Source organism: Rhipicephalus microplus, chromosome 5 (genome assembly GCF_043290135.1).
Source record: "Rhipicephalus microplus isolate Deutch F79 chromosome 5, USDA_Rmic, whole genome shotgun sequence".
Classification (NCBI taxonomy): Eukaryota; Metazoa; Arthropoda; class Arachnida; order Ixodida; family Ixodidae; genus Rhipicephalus; species Rhipicephalus microplus.
Genome location: NC_134704.1, coordinates 197533489 through 197556289, shown reverse-complemented (window position 1 = coordinate 197556289; position 22801 = coordinate 197533489). Strand labels below are relative to the sequence as shown.

The following is a 22801-nucleotide window of genomic DNA, read 5'->3' as shown; positions in this document are numbered from 1 at the left end:
ACATATTTTTGGGTCTTTATAAGCTCAGGCACATAATAGCATCATATTTAGGAGAGCTTGGAAAACAGTTGCAAAAATTTATAATTAACATTAAAATGTTCTTCGTATTCTTGGCCTGGAGCTGCCAACATTATTGCAATCGCATGCATGATTCTCTTGAACAATGCATAAAATTAAACAAGAGACAGGTCTATGCAGATAAACATATTGAAAACTTGGGTGTGTTGACGTAGCATTGTAAACCGCTAATGCTCAGTCGTGGCAAAAAATTGCAGCATATTCATGATGTGAATGATGATCAGTAAGCAAACCTCTGAAGGATCATTCGGGTAACTTTGAATCTCCTGTATGTTGCCCACTCGAACGTGCAAATTAGTGACAACGCGTGCGTACAGTGTATACAGCATTGTTTTATTGGTCATAGATAGTATTAAGGTGTGGACTTCGTTTTCCAAGCATTAAGACTGCCTTTTAATCAGTGAAATGAAGAGCTAAGGGTTCTTGGATAGGATGTAGACTGAAGTTCGCAAAGGTGAAGTCTATACGTTTATAGTCATATGAAGTGCAACTCTGAAATCATTACATCATATGCTACACAAGCCGGTTGTCGTTCATGATATCAGAATTATACTCACTAGTCAGTATGATGAAGTCGCTCTTGTTTTTCATTTATCTATTTATTAATTTATACCTTCCAGAGACCAAAAGGCATTCAGTAAGGGGCAAATACAAAATATAGAAAAATACATCAATAAATACACGGAAACAAATAAATGAAGAATGTGTAAAATAAGTTAGAGAAAAAGTTATAACCAGCAAGAAATGTAGAAAAACTAAAGAAGAAACGAAAACATGTAGGTATATATAGTAAGAGAGCAATAGAATTTTTATTAAAAAACAAAAACAAAATGACACACCTGGCACACGCTAGCAAAAAAGTAATAAATTTATATTAAAGATGTAGTACCACTTTGCAGAAAAAAACAATAAATGGTGACGATATGATGCTATTTCGAATAATATTTATGCAACCATTTAAGAAATGCTTGATGGTCAATAATAGATGCAATTTTATCAGGAATGAGCGATGGCTCAAAGAAGTGCAGATGAATTGGAAGCATGAGTTCATTTACTTATGCTTTTAATGCTATATTTATTATGTTAGCGGCGTGATATTCATGTGGGCGCTTCCTACGGAAAGGGAGATGGCCTGATGCTGAAATCTATGTCCTTTCATGCTGTTTACAAGTAAATTATAGGGTTCTGGTATATTTAAAGAGTGCTTTACAAATAACCGGTTTTCTGTAAAATAAAATACATTCACTAGATCATGTGCACGTTGCTTGCATGATATGCACATACCAAATTTTCTTGGCATTGTAACTATGGGTTTGAATAAAACTTCAATGTGAAAAGAAAAAAGTATAGGACCAGGAAAAAAATATGCTCACAGGAAACACTCACTCACCACTGAAAGGTTATCGCACGTGTTAAAAAACATGTAAAAAAAATGGGCGTGCATCACGTTTATCACAAAAAGGCATAAAAAGGCAAACAACCCAGGCACGTGTTTGCAGTTGATTAATAAGGTTAAGCTTCTTGTGTTGTAATGATAGAGAAGGTTAATTGACTTAAACAAAGTGTGGTGTTCTTTGTGATATGTCTCCCGGATTTCTCGCATGGTCTGGTTCGAGTGACTGTGCAAGATTGCCAGGCCTTCAAAGATGAAATTGCATTTGCATGACTGAAGATGCGACGTGCGATGGGATGGCTTCATTCAATTAATTTTGATACTCTCTGAGGCGTGTGTTGATACATAAACTAAATGTATATATGTGAATACATGAGGAATATAGTAAGCAACTCTTGCACAACAATTGAAAGAACAGTTGGCATGCGTCTCATAGTACTTTTTATAGCCACTGCAGACCCTTGCGACCTTTTGCCCTCTAGGGAAGAAATGTTACTAAGCTTGTGGTGCGGAAAACACAACTCTCACCTCATATCGCTTGCCTATTTCCTTTTAGACTGTGCAGAATGTATGCATGTAATAACCGCAATATTCCTAGTTCTTTCGCGGATGAAGGTCGTCGTAATTAATCTTTGTTTGTGGTGCGGATGAACCGATGCAATATGATATAAGCAGGGCACCGGGCCTTTTTGCAGCTGGAAACTATTGCTCAGGTATAATGTGCCCCCCCCCCCTCCCCTTTTTCTTCTTTTCCAAGCCTAAGTACATGATCATTGGTCCTCATTGAACAATATTTGAATGCACCAGTGTGAAATTCAATAGTGGTCTCACTCAATGCAGAATATACTGCCAGCAAACATGCTCCGCAGAGACACTTAATCATTGTATAAGAGACTGCAAATTATTAGAGCAAAGTATCTCGCATGTGAGTTCTAGTTCTATGCATTCATCTCTAAACTTGTTTAGAATTTGTTTACGGAAATTGCGCTAAACTGCGCTCAAGTCGGATTTGGGGTAGTCTATCACTGGCAATAGCCACGCCGGTGCTTCAGTACATGTGCACCTTGTTCTCGGGGCCACCAAAATAGCAATCATGTACTTATTTTATTACGCTGAATAAGCAGCGGTCGCGCGTGCGTCCTAAAATTCACAATGCTATGTTAGGTGCCGACGCCACTCAGTGTTATGCAAGTCCGGTTAACGGCAAAACACGCTCTCCGCAAGGGCTCCTGACGTCCAATTCAATCAGTAGCGTGAAACTGGCGGCGATTCATCGTCGGACGTTGTCTGTTCTAGTAATGCTGCTGATAGCTCGTTTGAAGAGTTGCACGGCATGTCACAAAGTAATTTTCTATAATAACTACACGCGTGCCGCCAGAATTTCTGTCATGTCTATGTCTGGACATCAGGATCTGATTTTCCGTGCTTTGCGTTCGCAGTAGAACACGTAAATAGTAGGAATGCATTGACACTTTTCCTCTAATATACTTTATCCATGGATCATTATACAGAAGAGCTGTTTTGTAATTCCTTCCACCAGCACATACATCCGCATTTATTATCGCTGTGGCTGTAAAAGCACCTAGAAAACCCTGCCCTTTCGAACTCGAGGTTGCTAAGGTTCGAATCGAAAACTCTTGCGCGCTTTCTTTTTAAATATCATTTCATTTATAAAAGCATGCTTCCTTGTTGGAGCAGCCGCAATACGGTTTTTATACGCGCAGCTATAGTGAGGCCATCACTGGTGGCTCTGGTGTCGGAAGGCCTGTGAAGCGGCTATGCCTTGTTAAACATCCGCTTCTTGTGTTCCAGAGTCTCGTGTTCCAGAGTCTTGTGTTCCAGAGCTGGCGGTAAAAAAAGAAAAAAAAAAGGAGCATTAGGGCATTGCATTTATTGCTTCGTTTTGGAGAGAGGGGTGGAGGGGACATCACTGCGTTGCTTGAAGTAGCTGGGGCGTACTATCTTGAGGCATATTGAAACTGCTCGTGAACTTTCTGTGCTACTAACCTCTGCTTCGCATTTAGATAACTGACAGCATGAAAGTTTCATCAACTAGAGTGATCATTTTTCCTTTAGCCAGCGTTTTTTTTTAGTTACGCGAAATCGGCAATATCAGATCTAAAGGCTATAATTTGTTAGTTTTACTGACGCTCTTAGCAATGAAAGTGATACTAATAAATAATAAATTGCATTGTTATACCAAATAATAAAGCTTGACGTCACCCGTGAAAAGCACCAGAGGCAGGGTTGCAATTTCCAAGGTCCGCACACTCGCAAAAACTTGCTGCACGCGCGGTGTTCGATATCCGCGACTTGGTTGACTAGAGACCCCCGAAATAGCTCTTGCACGTCGATGCACGTAGAAATAGATCAGACTTGTCTAGAGCGCCCAGCTGGCCGCTCCAGCTAGCATTTTCTTCAATATTATGTAAAGAGAGATGCCGTAATGCCACCAACCAGCTTGTAGCTAACGTGAGACAGAAAGTAAACCTAGCTTGTAGCTAACGTGAGATAGAAAGCTGCGACCAAAAACAATGTTGACAGGCACCCGCTCCGCTGGTCTAGACCAGTGTGATTCTATCTGTTCTGCACGATCAGCACGTACGAATGGACCTCCGAAATGGCAAGACAATGGTGTGGCCACCTTGAGATCAAGGCTCAGTGCTGCTCTAGAAAGCGAAGCACTTTTCACACCGTCTGTTTGCGTTGAGAGTACAAGGTACAAGGGTATACAAGCCGTAAATAGCGTGTGTGCCAGCGATCACATCCTTAAAGTCAAAGTTAATAACATCGCCCCCCCCCCCCCCCCTCTTTTCCCCGATCCCCCTCACATTTCTAGCTCTCTCCTGTTCCTCTGACATGAGCGATGCGTTCCTCTCTGCTTGAGTAACAATCGATGGGAGGCTCTGCACGCAGGGTGTATCGCATCTGCCCTCAGTAGAAAGGAGATAGGTCAGCTCATATCTCTGCTTTAGCCACGTTCGTCGCCTCCGCTTGCGCGCTTTTACCCACGTGTAAAATATAATAAAATAACCCCCCCCCCCCCCCCCCTTCAGATCAAGGTAGGTGCACTCCCTTTCCCCCGCCAGAAATTTTTAAATTTTTGGTTACACCTCTGGAAATGAGAAAAAACCAGTCTAAAATGTCTATATAATTGCTATCCCATTAAAAAGAAAAGGAATCTTGCCTTTGAGTTGTCTTAGTCGAATGGATAAGGCACCCTATGAGATTTTTTTATGCGCTGCTTTTCCGAGGACACGGTATGGGGTTTTTTTTAGTCTAGACAGAATGCCCTAGCCACATAAAGTATTGCTGCAAAAAGAAAATGAAGCTTGTTAAGTTGTGTAGTTTCAGCACAGAGATGAGTGCCTTGAGGAGGTTGCTTTCTGAGACTAGCTGAATGCCGTCATTTTACGTCTAGCAGTCTAATCAGTTGTGAATGAAAAGAACCTTTTTTTTTTTTATTTTTGAAGTCATATTAGGAAAATGTATTTGGGACTGTGTGAGTCTCTAGTGTTGTACGTCACAGCGTTTATCTACCATATTTGCTGATAGCCACCTAGGTGTATTTATATTGTTATTTCATGAAGTACAATTTTATTCAACCAGTATTTGTTTATTTGCTGCAGAAATAGTCACTGAACAAGTTTTTCCAAAATGCTCAACACCATGACGTCATTATTTTTGTATCACCAACTGAAATAGGGAGTGCTTCTAAGATGATTGTCTCAATGAAATTTGCAATGAATCTAAATATTTCTAGCCCTCCACAAGAGCCTCGTAATGGTTTTTCACATGCTTGAATGTACATGCAACTTGCTTCTCTTCCAAGATTGAATTTAGCATCTACAGATTGCTCCAAAATAGAAAGTTTCACTACTTCAAAGGGCTCCAAATGAAAAATTTTGCTGCTCTAACATGCCCCAAAATAAAAATTTTGGTGCTCCAAAAATTACTCCAAATCGGAAGACCTCGGTGGCATCAATAATGCGATAGTTGCGCCAAACTGCGCCAAGTCGGGAAAGCTGCTACATCCTGCTACATTTCCTTCTTTCTGTGCATGGTTAGGGGTGGCCTGTGACCTTCCAATGTTGACACGTGGGAGGAAAATCAATGTCCGGCAGGGAAGGGGGGGAGGGGGGGATACAGTTAGACTCTGATTTATGGGTAGGCGCAGACAATAGTCCCCAGACTGTTGTGAATTAGCGTGACCCGTCGAAAATGCATCTTGGCCCCGCTGCGGTGGTCTAGTGTCTCAAGTACTCGGGTGCTGCGATGCAAGTCGCGGGATTGAATCCCCGCTGCGGCGGCTGCATTTCCGATGGAGGCGGAAATGCTGTAGGCCCGTGTGCTCAGATTTGGGTGCACGTTAAAGAACCCCAGGTGGTCGAAATTTCCGAAGCCCTCCACTATAGTGCCTCTCTTAATCATATGATGGTTTTGGGACGTTAAACCTCACATATCAATAATCCAAAATGCACCTTGGACGGAACGGCTTACTGCAAGCCGGTGTCGGAGACTCCGAGCTAATCCTGTTTGGCCGATAGATAAAAGACAGCAGGGAGAAACGGCTGAAAGCTAAAAGGGCCGTGAGCTAGCGAACCAGTTTAAAACTTCTTTGTAACTCATTGTCAAAGGTCAACTCAGACTTACCTAGTACAAATATTAAGGGCGGACGCGGCTTTCGTATCGAGAAATGGCAAAAAATTCAATTTTTTGAAAATGAAGTTTTCTGTTTCTGGAGCTCTTTTTCTATCAGATTCCAAATTATCTATCCTGAAAATTGTGCAGAAGTGCTTCGAATATTGATTTCAGCCTCCTAGGTAGCAAAAATATTTCTGTAAATCGCGAAAAAAAAGCGATTTTCAGTAACTTATAGCTTCGCAATGGCGCGGACGGGAGCAGGCTTCTTGGGCTCATAGGAAAGAGTATTTCTCCGTGTTCGAATTTCCCACCTTAGCTGGCTCCTCCCTTTAGAAACGAGCTCACAAAAAGCAAATGTTTGAAGGTCAGTTCGAGGTCCCTGATTGGTTGTGGCCGCCATGTTGCCCCAGCTCACCTCGCCATTGGCCTGATTCTCGCTCTGGGAAATCGTAGTCTACTATTTTTGCATCACGAGGGCATGGCTGTCGAAAATGGCTACTTTGTGACGTGTTCAAGGCTCGACGATCACTTAGAATATAATTTCGCTTTAGTTAGGAATTGTAAGCTGATGCTTGCTGAGATTACCATGAGCGGGCGCGCAGTCTACAAGAGCGGTGCGTCACAGGAGTCGTTTTTAGGCTTAACTCTGCTGACGGTGACATGAACCAAGGCCTCCTCTAAGAAGGTGCCTGCCGCATGAGAAAAAAAAACAGGTGCCACACCCTTTCCCTCCTTCATTTTGAAAATGTTCTCGGTCGCTAGCGTCACCTGTGGCGGACGGTGCAACAACGCAACACTTTGCATAGCCTCCGAAACAGTGGTGCACAGTTGCAGGTCTCGAACAACTCTCGACTGACGCGCCCCTATGGGCCGCAGATGAAAAACGCTTAGCTGGTACCGCCCGTCGCCGTGATGATAGTGTCGGTCGCGAGTGCCACCGCGCGGAGCTTGTTTAAAACTGAAGGCAGGCCAACTCCGCTGGGAGCGCGAGCCATTCCTCAGGCATCTTTCTAGAAGAGGCGTTGCATGAACCTTGAGGGCGAGAATGACATGCTAGCATACTCGTGGAAACATGCTTCTTTTCAGGTAACAAAGCACATCACGCACTAGCTCGTCGGAACCGTGGACGGGAATTTTACGATTCGGCAGTAAACCATAGTCAAGCTCGTCACCCTCTCCCCACCCCTCTACTGTCAAGATTGCTCGGAACAGCGGTCAGCAGTTTCACGCGTCGGCACTCGAAAATGCGATACCAAGCACAGTGCGCTCTGTTTTGTTTTGTCGTCGTAGCTACACATTTCGCGCATTGTCACGGAACCCCGCCGCCAAGTGCATCACGCTTCGTCTGCACAGTCCACGCAGCCGCGAACTTCATGGTCATATGGAGTGCTGTCAATAAGCTTTTGTGATGCGATTTAGACGTGCTTGGTGCCGTGCCTGTTTTCGCCACGAGCGTCTATGAATGTTCTGAGACAACGAAAGCCCCGTAGATAAGCGTTTTCGCGACCCATAAGAACTGAAGCTTTTCGGTGGACCGTTTCGCTCACACCACGTACTGGATGAGACTCGAGCGCATCTGTACTGCCAGTCTTGTTGAAGGAAAAACACGACTCTCTGCAGCCCTTGACCAGATGTCAGGCAAAAAGACAACCAACCAGACAACAGCTCTCCTGCAATTAAAAAAGAAGTCAAACAGTGTTGCTAGTCTTGAAAAAAATTCCGTAGCGATTTATTTGTTCTTCAATAGGAACTGCTCTTCTACATTATTTTGGTGGCCAGAATGCAGCACCATTTCGTAGTTGGTTGCATCATGTATTAAAAAATTCACTGGAAGTTCAGAATTAGGTTGGGTTAATATTCAGTGATGTTATACAAACACCTCCAAACATCCATTATTGCACAGAGCTTCCTAATTCAAAAGCATTCCTCTTTAGTTCACTGCTTTACTTCACATGGCCAGTGTCCCACTTGGCAGTGAGCCTTAACTCTTTCGTTACCACGCGAAAATGGTTGTTCTTCTTTTGTCTCAAGAATGTCATTTTTGCCAGTTTGAAAAGTACTCCAGCACACATTGCAGCATACCAAACTTTGCACAATGAAATGCTCTTCCCCAAAAAATATATGTTGTAAAGCAACAAAAATTTTTAGAATGAAGAAGATTGTGAAAAGTGTGTAATTTTTGGTTGCCAGCTGGTAAACAATAAAATAAAACACGTACTATATACAAAAATACTCAAAGAAAATTCGGAATATACATTTTGTGTATATATGGCCCAGGAACAGTACCAAAAATAATGCATGTTGTACTAAGGATTTCTTTGTTCATAGCAAAAGAAAATTGGAACTGAGGTGCTGCTTCGTTTCTCATGTCATGCGGTGAAGCATTGCATGCTTTTTTATGAGACACAAATGTACTCGTACACTTCTTTCAGTACACTTTTTTCAGTGAATTTTTGTTGTCTTGCGATAAGAGTCTCCAGATGTTCTAATACAGATGGATACCCATGGTGTGAATAATTCCTCTATAAATGAGATGACATCGCTATTTCATCTAGAGTAAACTCTTTCCATGAGCCAGCTCACTCTGTATAGGTTGGCGTTTCAATATATGCATCCAAGCATATTTCTTTGCATTTTTGCACATATCGTAATAAAAAAAGGACAATATCGCATGCAGTTCTGAAACGTATCGCACTGCTCCGTAGTCAGGGCCAACATGTGTTCCAGGGGCCGTCTTGCCATTAGGAGAGGCTCCGCAGCCAGTGCCAGCACACCGCGCTCCAGCAAAGTGTGGACGACATGCACGTAACCAGAGTAGCCTTAGGATTGTGCACTAAGGTCAGAAGCTATATGCACTCTTGGCAGAAGAGACAACTTGAGGATGTAAACAAAACAATCCCATGGACAACTGCGGATACCTCCCTCATGTTGACGCAAAACATCATCACCATAAAACTTGAACCTGAGGTGCTGTCATCCTCGAATTAAGTTTGTCCTCACTCAATTCAGGTGGGGTTAGAAGACAGTTTCGAGCAGCGCATTTGCTTTGCCGCGCTGGTGCGCACCCATGCGCGTGATGACAGTGTCATAGGAGCGACTAGTGGCACTAGATGCATACCTGCCAAGTCTCCCGGATTGCTTGGGAGACTCCCCGATTTTGACCGCCTTTTCCGGTTGTACTGTTGTGATGAAAATCTCCCGGAAATCAAACTTTTTTTGCCTGATCTCACCGCATTGACAAAAAAGCAGCTAAATCCGCTCCAGTCTTTTCCAACTTACCCTATTTTATTATAAATTAGTATAAATAAAAGAGGCATTCATGTAAATGGACATTATAATCTCAGTGATGCGAAACTGCAGCAGATACAAATTCCTAAATTCCCCAGCCAAATTTTACTATGTTCATTGGGCCTCAGTTTGAATGTTCCAAGCACGTTTCCTGATCGCGGTGGGTGATACAAACTTTAGTACGGAAACCATCGAACGAAGGCCGAGAGTAGCGTACTTGAAACATCGAAAGTATGCTTGCGACCGGCGCACTACAGTGCGTGTTATTTTTGTTGCCACAACCGCTGAGGATGAAGCCGCGATCGCTCTTGACACGATCATGTATGGCGACGACGTAAATGAGAGAACCCCGAAAGTGTGCGCTCAACCAGTCAAAGCAACGCTGCTTTTTGCAAACTATGCAGACAAACCTGCGGCAGATGCTATCGTAGATGGCATAAAGGACTTAGTTTTGAAGGCGCGTGCACAGCTAAGCGCATGGGGATTGTAAAATTAACTACCGTTTGCCACAACCGCCACGCTCAAAACCGCGGTCGCGGCGACGCGATAGCGATCTACGAGCTAGGAAGGCACGCAGCAGTAGGTTAAAGGCAGTAAATACGTAAAAAATTTTTAAAATTTACAGTTACGCTGCAAGGGCGAAGCAATTAATGCGACAGCAACAACTTGGAATGTAACGCTAAGAACGGCAAGCAGATTGACGCACGAGAACGATACTCGCAGGACGGGAGTGAACAGCGTTTACCGCTCTACACGTAACGCGTTGTTTAAACAAGAACGATGCACGATACGTAATCAAAGGTTCAGATGAGTACAAACTAACAAGTGTCCCAGTTGTTTTACCTCGCTGTGTATGAAAAGCGCGCTGTTTTCGCAAAAGGGGCCTGTGCAAAGACCGAAGTGACCTTTGTGGGTCCTGCAACTAACGGTTTGGTTTCAGTGAAAGCCGAAGGCACACGATTCCCCCACCAAAGGATAAGCTTGGGCGCACAGACATCCATCCATGGGGCAAAGTACACGTGAGAGATAAGCACGCGTCGGCGCATCGTGACGAGCTTGACGCTGAGCGCGGGTGGCTTTTTTATTTTTTGAGTGTTCATATATACAGATACGTATACATTTATGGTGAAGGACAGCGGCGGTGGTCACGGCAAAAAACAGCCTGGGCTGTCCATATAATTGCAATCGCACTAAAAAGGGGCCAGACGCATTTTGGCATTCCTGTCAAAAGAATCTAGCAGTGAACAAAGCGTTGACCCGTGCTTTTGCGGCACTGCGCCGTCTCGTTCTTTCACGTGTGTCCCAGGAAGACACACGCGAGTTGTTTTGACTGAAATAGATTTTGCTAGTTGTGTTGATCTTTTAAGACTCTCACCTTAGTGAAAAAAATGGCAGCATATTCACGGGGTGATTGATGGAGAGTGGGGCGAAGCATCCGTCCGTCCATTCGTTCTTGCTTCCGTCCGTCCATGCATCTGTCTGTGTGACTGTCCGTGTGTCCGTTTGCCCATCTGAGCGTGCGTCTGTTCGTGCATCTGCACGTCCATTCGTGCGTCCGTCCCTGCGTTCGTCCATGCATCCACCCCTGTGTCCGTCCATGCGTCCATCCGTCCGTGCAGCCATCCGTGCGTCCATCCATGCATCAGTCTGTGTGTCCGTTCGTCCATCTAGTCAACACGCCAAGTATCATTGTCTCGCATCTTTTCATCATATATTCCGCATATAGAAGCATCGTCATCCAGTGGACATTCCAAGGACTAAAGGAGAGGTGGCACGCGCACACTTTTTCATGGCTTGCGCTTCGTGTCTACTTCCCACCTTCAACCACCTTGAGTTCATGGCACAGTCGAATATCGATAATTCGAACTGGAAGGGGCCCGAAAATTTCTTCGAATTAAAAGAAGTTCGAATGAGTTAATGAAAGCTAAATAAACGGAGGGCTTTTCATGCAGTGGCGGATGTGCATTTGCGCTAACACACGAGGGGGAAGGTTCAGAACACTTACACTTATTCACAAATCACAGGACATCTGTTAATAATTGAAGTAATCGGTGATGCGCGGCTGCACACGTTTGCCTTGATCGGTGATGCGCGGCTGCACACGTTTGCCTTGCAGCGAATCAATCAATTTCGCACGCAGCTTGCATAGCATTTCTACTTCGGTTCAGCATTCTCCTGGCAAAAGAAGTTGCGCGCGGAAATGTCCACCGCCGTCATTTTCTAAAGACGATGACAACAATGACTGTGTACCGGAGCCTCCCACTCTCCGCTACGCAGCCGCAGCATGGCCAGCACGTGACGAGAAAGAAGGAGCTTCTTCACGCGGAGAGAAGCAGATCGGCATTTGAGAGAAAACCAACACTTCACGGCAGCTTTTTTTTTCTCTCTCTCTTCATGCCTGTCGTTGAAAGGAGCAAGGTTACGTGGCAGGGACGCGAAAGGAGGAAGTGTTGCATCGACGCCTTGAGAGGACCCCCCCCCCCTTTCAAGGCGCCGAGCCGTGCTCCCACAAGGCGAAAGGGCTGCAGAAAATAGTGCCTTTCTTTCCTCTCTCTCTTCGGGCACGGCATTTGAAGGAGAAGGGTCTTTACGTGGCAGGGACAGAAACGGGAGAAGCGTAACACAGGCGCGTCGCAGATCGGCATTTGAAACAGAGAACATTCCACCGCAGCCTTTTTCTTCGTTTTCATTTCCTTCGTGCGCAGCGTTGAGGTGTCGCAGGTGCCACCTCGGGATAGGGCAGGGTGCTGCGAGCATTTATGGAGCGCGGTATGTTCGAATTAACCGTTAGAAGTGCTTTGGCGTTTGAATTACCGTGTGTTTTTCTCCCAAACAAAGGCAAATAGCTTTGACAAGACCTCATTGTGAGTTCGAATTAACCGGAAGTTCGAATTAATGAGATTGGACTGTATATACTAGTTCACTGTATTCATGGCACTGTAGCCCAACACTCGCTAAACCTTTCTAAAACCGAGAAGGTTACGCCCAGCGAGTATGACGTAGCAACCCTTTTTTGTCAGATAGTGCTCAATGTACATGCCAATGGCTACTAATGGGGAATGAGAGACAGGAGAATTCGGCTTTTAGTCAACGTGCACGCTGCGAATTTTTTATTGTTTAACAACGCACAGGAGAAATCTACTACCTGCACCACCTTGCACGTCAATGCGTAAGACATGTTACGTACCACGACGAGGGATGAACAGGTGCCACTTTAAGGAGCTTCGCCCCTAAAACTCTACCCTCGTGTGTTCGGTCACTCCTAGCCGCTATGAGACCGCAACGCTGATGTTGGCACTTGCAATTGAGAACCCCCTCCCACCCCCTTTTGTTTTTCGTGATGTTTTTTGTTTGTTCGGTTCTTCTTGTTTTTAATGCCCCCCTCCTTCGGAAATCTCCCGGATTCAGAATCCTTCAACTTGGCAGGTATGTAAATGCGATCCTGTGTCTAATATAACAATTCAAGGAAAACCAAAGCTGCTGCAAACTGTCAGAGAAGGCCAGCTCAACAGCTTAAACACGTGGCGGACCTTCGTGAATATTCTCTGTAGAACAATTTTTCCCTACTCCTAAGAATAGCTCTCTTTTGAATATCTGGCATAAATTTATGGAGATGGTTACTGCTCAACATAGTCAAATTGCGAAGCTGACACTTTAATTCGATATTAGGCTTGCGAAGGTTTTTTTGATTACAGAACTTCGATGTTACTTTAGCGTAACCACGAGGCGAACGCACTTTTCATTTTATTTCATTTATTTCGCCCTTAAAGGCCCGAAGGCATTACATAAGGGGGGACAAGTAACAAGATAGGGTACAATGTTCAACAGGATAAGTAAATAAATAAATAAATGAATAAAAGCAAATAAGTTTACACAGGAGACAGGAATCAGAAATCACATGAACGAACTAGAACAAGATAAAAAAGAATACAGAATGCTTTACATATGTTAAACAATTGCAGAGCAAAACTAAGTACAGTTCTAAAACGATTGGCAATAAACACGAAGTAGTTGAGATTATCAGGAGAGAGGCTTGAAAAAATGTTCGTTCAGTTTTGTGCGGAACGTTTCTCTGTCGGCGCATGAAGCGGAGTCATCCGGTAAGGCATTCCAGAGGGCTATTGCATTAAGAGAAAATGAGGTGATAAATGCTGTTGTCCGACCATTTATGCGTGCAATGGGCCTGCTGTGATTTATGCGCGATGAAGTTCTGTGAGCAGATTAGAGCAACTGATGTCTTGAGCGTGGATGATAGTAGGAGCGGTGCAGAAGGCATAGACGGGTGATCAAGCGGCGGGATTCAAGAGTTGGAAGGGAAAGAGGGTGTTTTAGCTCGGTAACGCTGGTTTTGTGTGAGTATTGCGAAGATATGAAGCGAGCTGCGCGATTTTGGATGGACTCCAATTTAGTTGTTAGGTAGGCTTGTGAAGGATGCCAGATTGCTGAAGCATATTCAAGTTTAGGTCGTACAAAGGTGATGAAAGCTAGTTTTTTTACATCGGAGGATGCGCACTTCAGGTTGCGTCGAAGGTAGCCGAGTGTACGGGATGCTGTAGAGCAGATGGAATCGATGTGGGTGATCTAGAATAGCGATTAAGTCAAGTGGACGCCAAGATATTTGTAGCATGATACGGAAGCTATGGGCACGGCGTAAATAGAATATAGGTTGGCAAGTACGGCGTGCTTACGGGTAAATGATAATGATTTGCACTTATCTATGTTTAGGGGCATGAGCCATTTATTGCACCATGAAGCAATTGAGTCGAGGTCGCGTTGTAGCTTATTAGCATCGGCAGGGCTATTGATGACGGTGTAGATGACGCAATCGTCAGCGAAAAGTCGGATATTAGATTTAATGTTAGCCGGCAAGTCATTAATGTAGATGAGGAACAGAAGGGGCGATAAACCGGCACCTTGCGGCACGCCGGATGTTACCTTAGCAAATGCTGATTGACAGTTATTAGCTGACGTGAACTGCATGCGTCCCGTCAAAAAGTGCTTAATCCAGCTTAATAAATTCGGAGGAATACCAAGAGAAGTTAGCTTGCGAATCAGGTGATTGTGAGGTACGCGGTCGAAGGCTTTTGCAAGATCCAGAAAAATGGCGTCTGTCTGAAGGTTATTATCCATGGAATTAAGTAAGTCGTGCGTAAATTCGGCGAGCTGGGTATCACAGGAAAAATGTTTGCGAAAGCCGTGTTGAAGTGGATGGAAGAAATTGATTCAAGGTGGCTCATGAGACTAGATGCTATAATGTGCTCAAATAGTTTAGAACAAATGCACGTTAAAGAAATTGGACGGTAATTAGCTGGGATTGACCGGTTGCCTGACTTAAATATTGGTATAATCTGGGCTTTTTTCCACTCGTCTGGAATGGACAGTGTTTTTCAAAAGCTTGGTGGTGATACAGTCGCAGCCAGCCGATGAAGGTTTAAGATTACGAATTAAGTTAGAAATTCCATCAGGATTTATGTCGAATGGGGAGAGTTCTCGAGGGAAACTGAAGGGAGAGGGCGAGACGGCAGTGCTATTGGCGGGGTTAAATGTTGATGCAAAGTAGTCATTAAGGACGGATGCGCAATCCTCACTGTTTATCGGTTGACCGCCTGAATCAACAAGTTCGATTTGGTTGCTACTTGACTTTGGTGAAAGCAAACGCCAAAACTTATTAGAATACGATTTTAGGATAGATAGCAGATCCACTGAGAAGTATTTAGCTTTTGCTTCAGCTACCTCTTTCATGTACTGATCGGCGCACAGGTGATATTTTTCCCAGGCGTCGGTATTGTTGCGTAGTTTCACTGATCGGTATAGGCGTTTTTTTCTGTTGAGTAAGGATTTTAGGCGTTTAGTGAACCACTGGTTGAGTGAGTCGATTTTGATAAGAATAGTAGGGAGGAATTTATTTTTGAGACTTATGAGCTTGTTTTTGAACAGTTCCCAGTTAGCATTGACGGTACGATTTTGGTAGGAATGCCGGAAGGTTTCGTGGAATTGTGCTAGTCCCATATTTATGGCGTCATAGTTTCCTCTTTTGTAATCTGTGATCGTTTTAGTTTCGGGTGACTTCTTTATGAGAGGCAAGGATAAGCAAATGTGCAAAACGCTATGATCACTGATACCAGGTAACACCGTTACACTATTACATCATCAGGGTTCGTGGTTAGTAAAATATCTAGTGTGCTGTTCCCTCTAGTGGGGTATGATATGACTTGGTGCAAGTTAAAGTCTAGAGTAAGGTGGATGAACTGATTAGCTTCGTTTGTTGGGGAGGCGTTTGGAGTGGAGAGGAGGGGCCAGCTGATTGAAGGGTAGTTAAAGTCGCCGAAAAAAAAGATAGAGGCATCGGGAAGTTTTTCTTTGACTTTAGTTAAGGCACGCTCGAGTAATGAACAGAAAGAATTCGGACTGTCCAAAGGCCTGTAGCAGATACCAAATACAGCTGTAACTGTGCGGTTTCGCACACAGATCCATGTTAGTTCGAGGGTGTCGTCGTGGAATAAAAAAGTGGAACACAAGGTATTGCGGACAGCAATGAGAACACCACCCCCTCTTCGGTCCAGCCGGTCACGACGATATATGCTGAAGTTCAGATTAGATGGGAGTATTTCATTATCACTAATGTCAGGATGTAGCCACGTTTCTGTTAAGAGTATGATGTCTGCATCAACGTCTTCGATTAGGCTATGTAGGTGGTCACGTTTGGGATTACGCTGCGACAATTCGTGAAAGCGATGATAAAAAGATGGATGTTAAGGGCCGATAGCGTGGCAAGGTCATGGACGCCTTCACATGATATCAATCAGTGATAATTCTTGCATTTGTAGATGATTCAGTATGTGAAGGCTCAGCAGAGACATTTTGGGTGCATTCTACAATGGTGTCACTGACACAGTCGTAATAGTAAACACGTTTACCTACAAGAAGTTTATCAAGTTTCAGTTTAAAAGCGCATTTGGCAGGACGTATATACTTAAGAAGCTTGGAGCGGGCCAAGCGAGTGGCGGCAGCGAAATCTTCTCTAATCGCATAATTGGTGTTTTTCAGCTTGGGTTCACAAAATAGAATCCCGTCTTTAGCCTTGAAGCTGGAAAATTTAACAATAACAGGACGTTTTTTGCTGGCTGTAAAGGTGCCGATACGGTGAGCTCTCTCAATGTTGCTTGAAAGCAGCGGCAAGGAAAGCTGCATCGAACAAAACGCTTTAACTTTATCTTCCGATTGCTGCCATGTTTCCTTGGGGTCGTCATCAAGACAAAAAAAAAAAAAAAGAAGATTATTCCGACGCATGCGATTGCTTACGTCGATGTTAGCAGCTCTAAGCGTGGCAATTTCTTGCTTTAGCTGGCCTGTTTCAGCATTAATTAAAGGCGTGGGTGAAAAGGGTTGTTTTGTTTCTAGTGCTGTAACGCGTTGGTCAAAAGATGTCAGAAGAATGGATTGTTGATTGCATGCTTCTTTAAGCTGGTTTAGTTCAGTGCGCAATGCTGCCTGTTCGTTCTCTAGTTGCCTAAAAGTGCTCAAGACATATAGGAGGTCAACAGCATTTGGGGGTCCGGGGTTAAGTTCTATGTCGCCGGAAAGCAGTAATATCAAATCAGAAAGCAAAAGACAGGTGAGCATGTCGCAGCACAAATGAAAGTTGACGACGTGTTGAGTGTTGCCGGGGCACAACACCAACACGAGAAAACGATCGCTAGAACGATACTGTTTCGAACAGTCGAGGTAACTAACCTGAAAGGTTAACAAAGAGTTAAGCTTCGTGTGGCATGCGGTGTTGTCAAGTTTGTCAGTTCTGTCAAGTTTGCCAGCCTGGTGTACTTTTCTAACAATCCACGCACATTGGTTCACGCAAAGGTCTGTCAAAAGGCGCTATGTTGCCAAAACCGCCAAATTCAAATGATTCTTAAAGTTGAGTGGCTGGACTAACCGCTAGAAAGTGCTGGATGCACGAGAAATAAAGTTAACATGCCAAAATTGATGATCCAAAAACATCAATCACTGGTGATCGATTTGAATAGGCGTGATAACAAAAGAGTTAACCTGCTCAAAAATGCATTTTTGGTTTCTTCAAAAGTCATTTTTCCCACTCCAAAATGCATTTTTGGCTGCTCTAAAATCATCTTTTTCTGCTTCAAAATGCACTTTTTTCTGCTCCAAAAATCTGCTCCAAAACAGCTCAAGTCAATCACATCACTGCAAGCTGATGGACCTGTAGTTTTGAAGTGCTTCACGTCTTCTTTCTGATAGATTAAGATGATGTCGGCATTCTTACAAGATTCTGGTATCCTTCCCGTCAAGAGACACTTCCTATATAAAGGTGGCCAGTTTTTCTAACACAATTTCTCCGCCATCCTTCAGGAGGTTCGTTGTTACCTTATTCTCACCAGCGGCTTTGCCTCTTTGCATTCCTTTCAGGGCTTTTCTTACTTCCCCTGTCGTTACTGGTAGGATGACGAATTCCTCTGGACTATTATTGTTTCTCACGATATTATCCTGGCTGTTTTGGCTTCTGTACAGATTTCTGTAGAGCTCCTTCGCCGCCTTGACTATCCTATCCATATTGGTTATGACATTGCCCTCCTTGTTCTTTAATGCATACATCCGATTTTTGCCTATGCACAAGTTTGCCTTCACAGCTTTTAGGCTTCTGCCGCTATTTACAGCCTGCTCAATTCACTCCATGTTATACCTTCTGATGTCGGCTACTCTACGCTTATTGATTAACTTCGGACGCTCCGCTAGCTCTCTTTTGTCAGTTGCATTTGAGGCTTTCATCGTTTGTTGTCTCTTAATAAGATCTTTCGTCTCCTGAGATAGTTTGCCACTAGTGACTGTACCTCCGACTTCCATTGCACACTCTTTGATCATACAAGTAAGATTATCGTTCATTGTGTCAACACCAACGTCGGTGGTTAACTCGTTTAGTGCCTCAAATCTATTCTGAAACCAAACTCTGAATTCCTGTACTTTTACTCTCACCGCTAGTTAATTAATTGGCTTCTTGCGTATCACTTTTTGTCTTTGCTTTTTTTAATGTAGGTGAATACGAGCTCTTACCATTTTATGGTCGCTGCATCGAATCTTGCCAACTACTTCTTTATTCTTTACAATGCCTGGGTGTACACACAAAATGAAGTCTATTTCATTTTTAGTTTCGCCATTAGGACTTTGCTACATCCACTTACAGTTAGCTCATTTTCTGAAGGTGTTCTAAATCACTAAATTATTTTGTTCTGCGAACTTTACCATTAACTCCCCTCTGGCATTTCTAGAGCTGATATTCACCCACTGCATGGTCTCAGGCTTGTTTCTTGCCTACTTTGACATTAAAGTCACCCATCAGAATAGTATACTGTGACTTTACTTTATTAATGGCGAATTCTACGTCTTCATAGAAGCATGTAGGCATGTAGGCCTGTACCACCTTCATCTTGTCCTTTTGCTAATCTTATTACGATAGTTGCCACCCTCTCACTGATGCTATAGTATTCCTCTATGTTGCCTGCGATATTCTTGTGTATAAGAAGCCCAACCCCTAGTTCTTGCCTGTCAATTAATTCACAGAAGCATGGGACGTGTCCGTTCTTCAGCACTGTATAAGCCTCACGTGTTTTTCTAACTTTGCTGAGCCCTGTTATATCTCATTGAATGCCCTCTAATTCCTCGAATAGGACACCTAGACTAGCCTCACTATATAGCGTTCTAGCGTTGAAGGTCAGCAAGTTCAGATTTCAATGGCGGCCTCTCTCGATCCAGAGATTCTTGGCACCCTCCGCATCGCAGGTCTGACCACCGCCTTGGACAGTTGTTTCGCAGCCGCTGGGGCATTAATGAGGGCCAAGGGTGTATTGCTGCAGTCATGGGAGGTAGCGGCCAAGTACTATACCAGGGTGGCGAATCCTGCTCTGGTGAAGAAGTGCATTACTGGCAGGTGGTCACCAGTGAGGCCGCACGGCAGGGGAGGGGGCACCAGGCGAGAGAGAGAGACGTCAGATGCACTGCGAGAAGGGCGGGAGCTACTTGGCACCGCTGCAACAGCTGCGGTGGGGGAAGTGGTGTGGATGAAGGGACAGCGTTACACAGGCTAGTCAAAGAGCTGGTTCGGATCTAAAAAAACGTCACGCGGTATCGAACTTCTGACCTTGCTATCTTAGGCCGGCTTAGTGCCCTGAACGAACATCGTTTCACGCGTTTATTCTCTCTTTACATCTTCTTGTCTCGCTCAAATTTGACATTGTTGGTTTCAAAGTGTCCGCAATGTCGGAGGCTACTACTTTGCTGATATCGAGGGGTTGCACTGCTACTTTGGCGTTTCTGGTCAACTGACGAGTTTCGCGCACCTGTCGTGATACTCGAGCTGTTGCGTGCTGCAATATGTTGCTTTGTCTTATGTAACGCCCACAAAGTTTGAATTTACGAAATGGTTTTCATGCAGCCCACTGCGTAATATTTGAGCTGGCGTTTTAATTCACCAACAACATAGGTTGACTGATGCGGCCCACACTCTTGCATTTTAAGGTGTTCGTTAAACTCAAACTGCATTCAAACAAACCCGTGCCTATTTACGGCCAAATCACTGTACCTCAAGTAAGCAATCTAAAAAAAAAATAGTAGAAAGCTTGTAACCACAGGCATAGATTTAGTAACAGGAGCTATTACTTTCTTGGGTATTTACTATGTAAGTTTACAGACACTTGAAGATGCAACGATTCTTTTGTGCAATGTTAACTTTTTGCCATGCACCTCTTTAACAAGGTGGTATTACTCTTAGTAGACATAACATTTTTTTTTTTATTAACATTTGCCTAAAAGTCCTACGCTACGTTACATCCAGCACCTATTATAAATGTACACCGTCTAAGTGAACAGGCAAATGTAAAATATTTATCCTAAAGCGTAGGCACCCACCAGCATCAGTTGCATTCCCCAAACGTAGGACAATACCTAGAAGCACTTTCGACCTGAACGTGTCGCGTGGACTTATCGTTGTGTGTGAGTGTAGTGCTGAGAGTCATCCAGGTCTGAGTCAATGCTTTTCGGTGAGTGATGCAAACAAGTCATTACTTGCGTACGAAGTTTTTTGCCTTTTGCCGCTTTCTAGAACTAGAAATAATTAGCTCAATACCTTTTCATCCACTGTTTAACATTATTAGGCTAACCGTAGATGTAATTACTAGTATGTACATATATCGGACTCTGGACTGAGGGCCACTGGCTACTTCTATATCTATTTACCAGAGTTTTAATTACTACTCCAAAACACCAACAAAATAGAATACAGCCTTAAAGGCAGCACCTGTCGATTTTTTTAGCAGTTAGAAGCTTTTCGCGTTGGCTGCAGCGGCTGCATTTTCGGTGGAGACGAAAATACTGTAGGCCGGTGTGCTTAGATTTGGGTGCACGTTAAAGGACCCCAGGTGGTTGAAATTTCTGGAGCCCTCTACTGCGGCGTCTCTCATAATCATATGGTGGTTTTGGGACATACCTCACATATCAAATGAAACTTTTCACGTTTAATTTTCATGCACTCCAATCGCCCGCGACGTATAAGTTCAACGTAACAATGATATAGAAGTAGCCGATTAGTTTGCGAAACGTCAGATTAAGATCAAGAATAATTAAGCTCAATGCACTGAAAGTGATTGAGAGTTCAAATAAACCAAGAAAGGGTGGGACCAGACATTAGTAATTTTATTTCGAGAGCATTAACAAAAATCGGTGCATCTCCACGTTGTACGTACAGGACCTAAGGCCCATAACATCTATGTCGAAGTCTCCAACTAGTATAAAGGACAAACAGAAAGATAGATAGATGCGTGGACAGACGAATATACAAGTTGACAGATGCTCAGATGGGTGGACGGAGAGATAGGGAGACAGACAGATGCGTGGACGGACGCACGATGTGGGTGGTCATGTATTGTGCTGTCGCGTAGTTGATTACAATAGAAGGTTGGTCGTTTACAAATATGTTTTCATTTTTTGTTGTGCATGTGTTCAGTTTCAATTTGTGTTTCGTGGGGCGTGATGGGTGTCAACTACATTGGTCGGCCCTAAAGAGCTTCGCCCCTAAAAGCTGGCATCGGCAGCGTTGACCCAGCGAACGCATAAACTATCTTGGTCGGAGCAGGAATCAAATCCTACATTCTATGTAGCAATGAAGTATTCTACCACTGAGCCACGTTAGGTCTCATAACTGATTTTCAAGTAGACTGTAATGTTCGTGAAATGTCAATTGTAGTTGCAGGACTGGCTATCTATTCTTATACACAGTACATACTTTTTTCTATCATACAACCATCACCTTGAGATAATGCCAATTGTAGTGAAACGCCATCCACTGAAGCTGATTTGTCTAGCAGTGTCCAGGGCCACCATCCTCACTTGCTGGCGGCTTTAATGTGGGTGTTTCATAACAAAACCAGACCTGGTTGCTTCACACAGTGCATGAAAGACATTTTCTATGTATACAGAGCCCCCCAAGATCTCGGGCCTAAGACGAGGAACTGAGGTGACAATGACCACTTCTTCATAACAGATATCAACAATTTCAAGCAACTAAACTACAGTTGAACCCTTGTATAAGAGACATGCACTGGGCAGTACTTCTTGCTTCTTATAAGAGGTGTCTTTTATAAGCGTGGCACCACATATGCATTTTCTTATCAAACCTTGTTTCAATGAAGGCACACTGGTGTATCTTATACCCATTTGTCCATTACATCAGTGTTTCTTGTAAAGGGGTTCAACTGTATACGTCATACAGTCGAGCCCGACTATATTGAAGCCGTTTATATCAAATTATGCCATATATCGAACAATTCTTAAACACGGTAAGTTTACATTGAGAATACATAGCAAAAGTTACTGTCTTATCGAACGAAAACAGCAACGACAACTGATATATCAAACATGTGTCTCAAAAGTGCCCCAGCAAGTTGGCTTTCCCTTGCGGTGGCAGGGAAAACTGCTGGTGCCACCCTAGAAAAAGTTGGTTAGACCCGGTTGTGCGCAAGCGAACACCCCCCCCCCCCCCCCTCCAAGATCCTGGCCCGCTCCCAGCGCTTCCAGCCAATCAGAGGCCGTCGTGCTTTCTCCGAGGCGCGGAGGCAGTAGAAGTGAACGCCATTTTTCTTTCTTTATGCTTGTGTGCCTGCTGCTGCGGATTCAGCGTGGTCTGTGGTGTTGCCTGTTGGTGCTCTGTAATCTGTATTGGTGCGCTGTCATCATGGCTTGCGCAATGATGCGAAATTTGCCGTTCGCCGCGAAATTCAAAATCATCAATCGGGTTGAGCGCGGTGAAAAGAAGTCCGACGTCGCCGCCGCGTACAGAATTAAAAGGAACACCTTGAGTACTATACTGAAGAACAAGGCAGACATCAGGGCCAAGTCGGA

At 44.0% G+C, this 22801-nt stretch overlaps 2 protein-coding genes across 10 annotated transcripts in view; one reads left to right on the top strand and one right to left on the bottom strand.

Moving 5' to 3' along the window:
• PolE2 (DNA polymerase epsilon subunit 2) overlaps positions 1–22801 on the top strand; it is a 340119-nt gene that overhangs the window by 299586 nt on the left and 17732 nt on the right. Inside the window, exon 11 of one of the 3 annotated variants that reach the window (XR_012895549.1) lies at positions 1671–1757. The exons of the other annotated variants lie outside the window; for them this stretch is intronic. The gene's annotated coding sequence lies outside the window, so the exon portion shown is untranslated. The remainder of the gene's footprint in view (positions 1–1670; positions 1758–22801) is intronic. 3 annotated transcript variants of the gene reach the window in all.
• LOC119173582 (uncharacterized) overlaps positions 391–22801 on the bottom strand; it is a 56106-nt gene continuing 33695 nt past the window's right edge. For 3 of the 7 annotated variants that reach the window (XR_012895551.1, XM_075896338.1, XM_075896340.1), the window contains 2 exons: positions 19293–19444; positions 866–3315 (listed from right to left, as the gene is read on the bottom strand). Coding sequence is in view for 5 of the 7 variants with exons in the window: in XM_075896338.1 (XP_075752453.1) it covers positions 3196–3315; positions 19293–19444 (272 nt within the window). In the remaining 2 variants the exon portion in view is untranslated. Of the gene's footprint in view, positions 3316–7671; positions 7786–19292; positions 19445–22801 lie in introns of all 7 variants that reach the window. The other 4 variants (XR_012895550.1, XM_075896342.1, XM_075896341.1 and 1 more) reach the window with 4 other exon arrangements.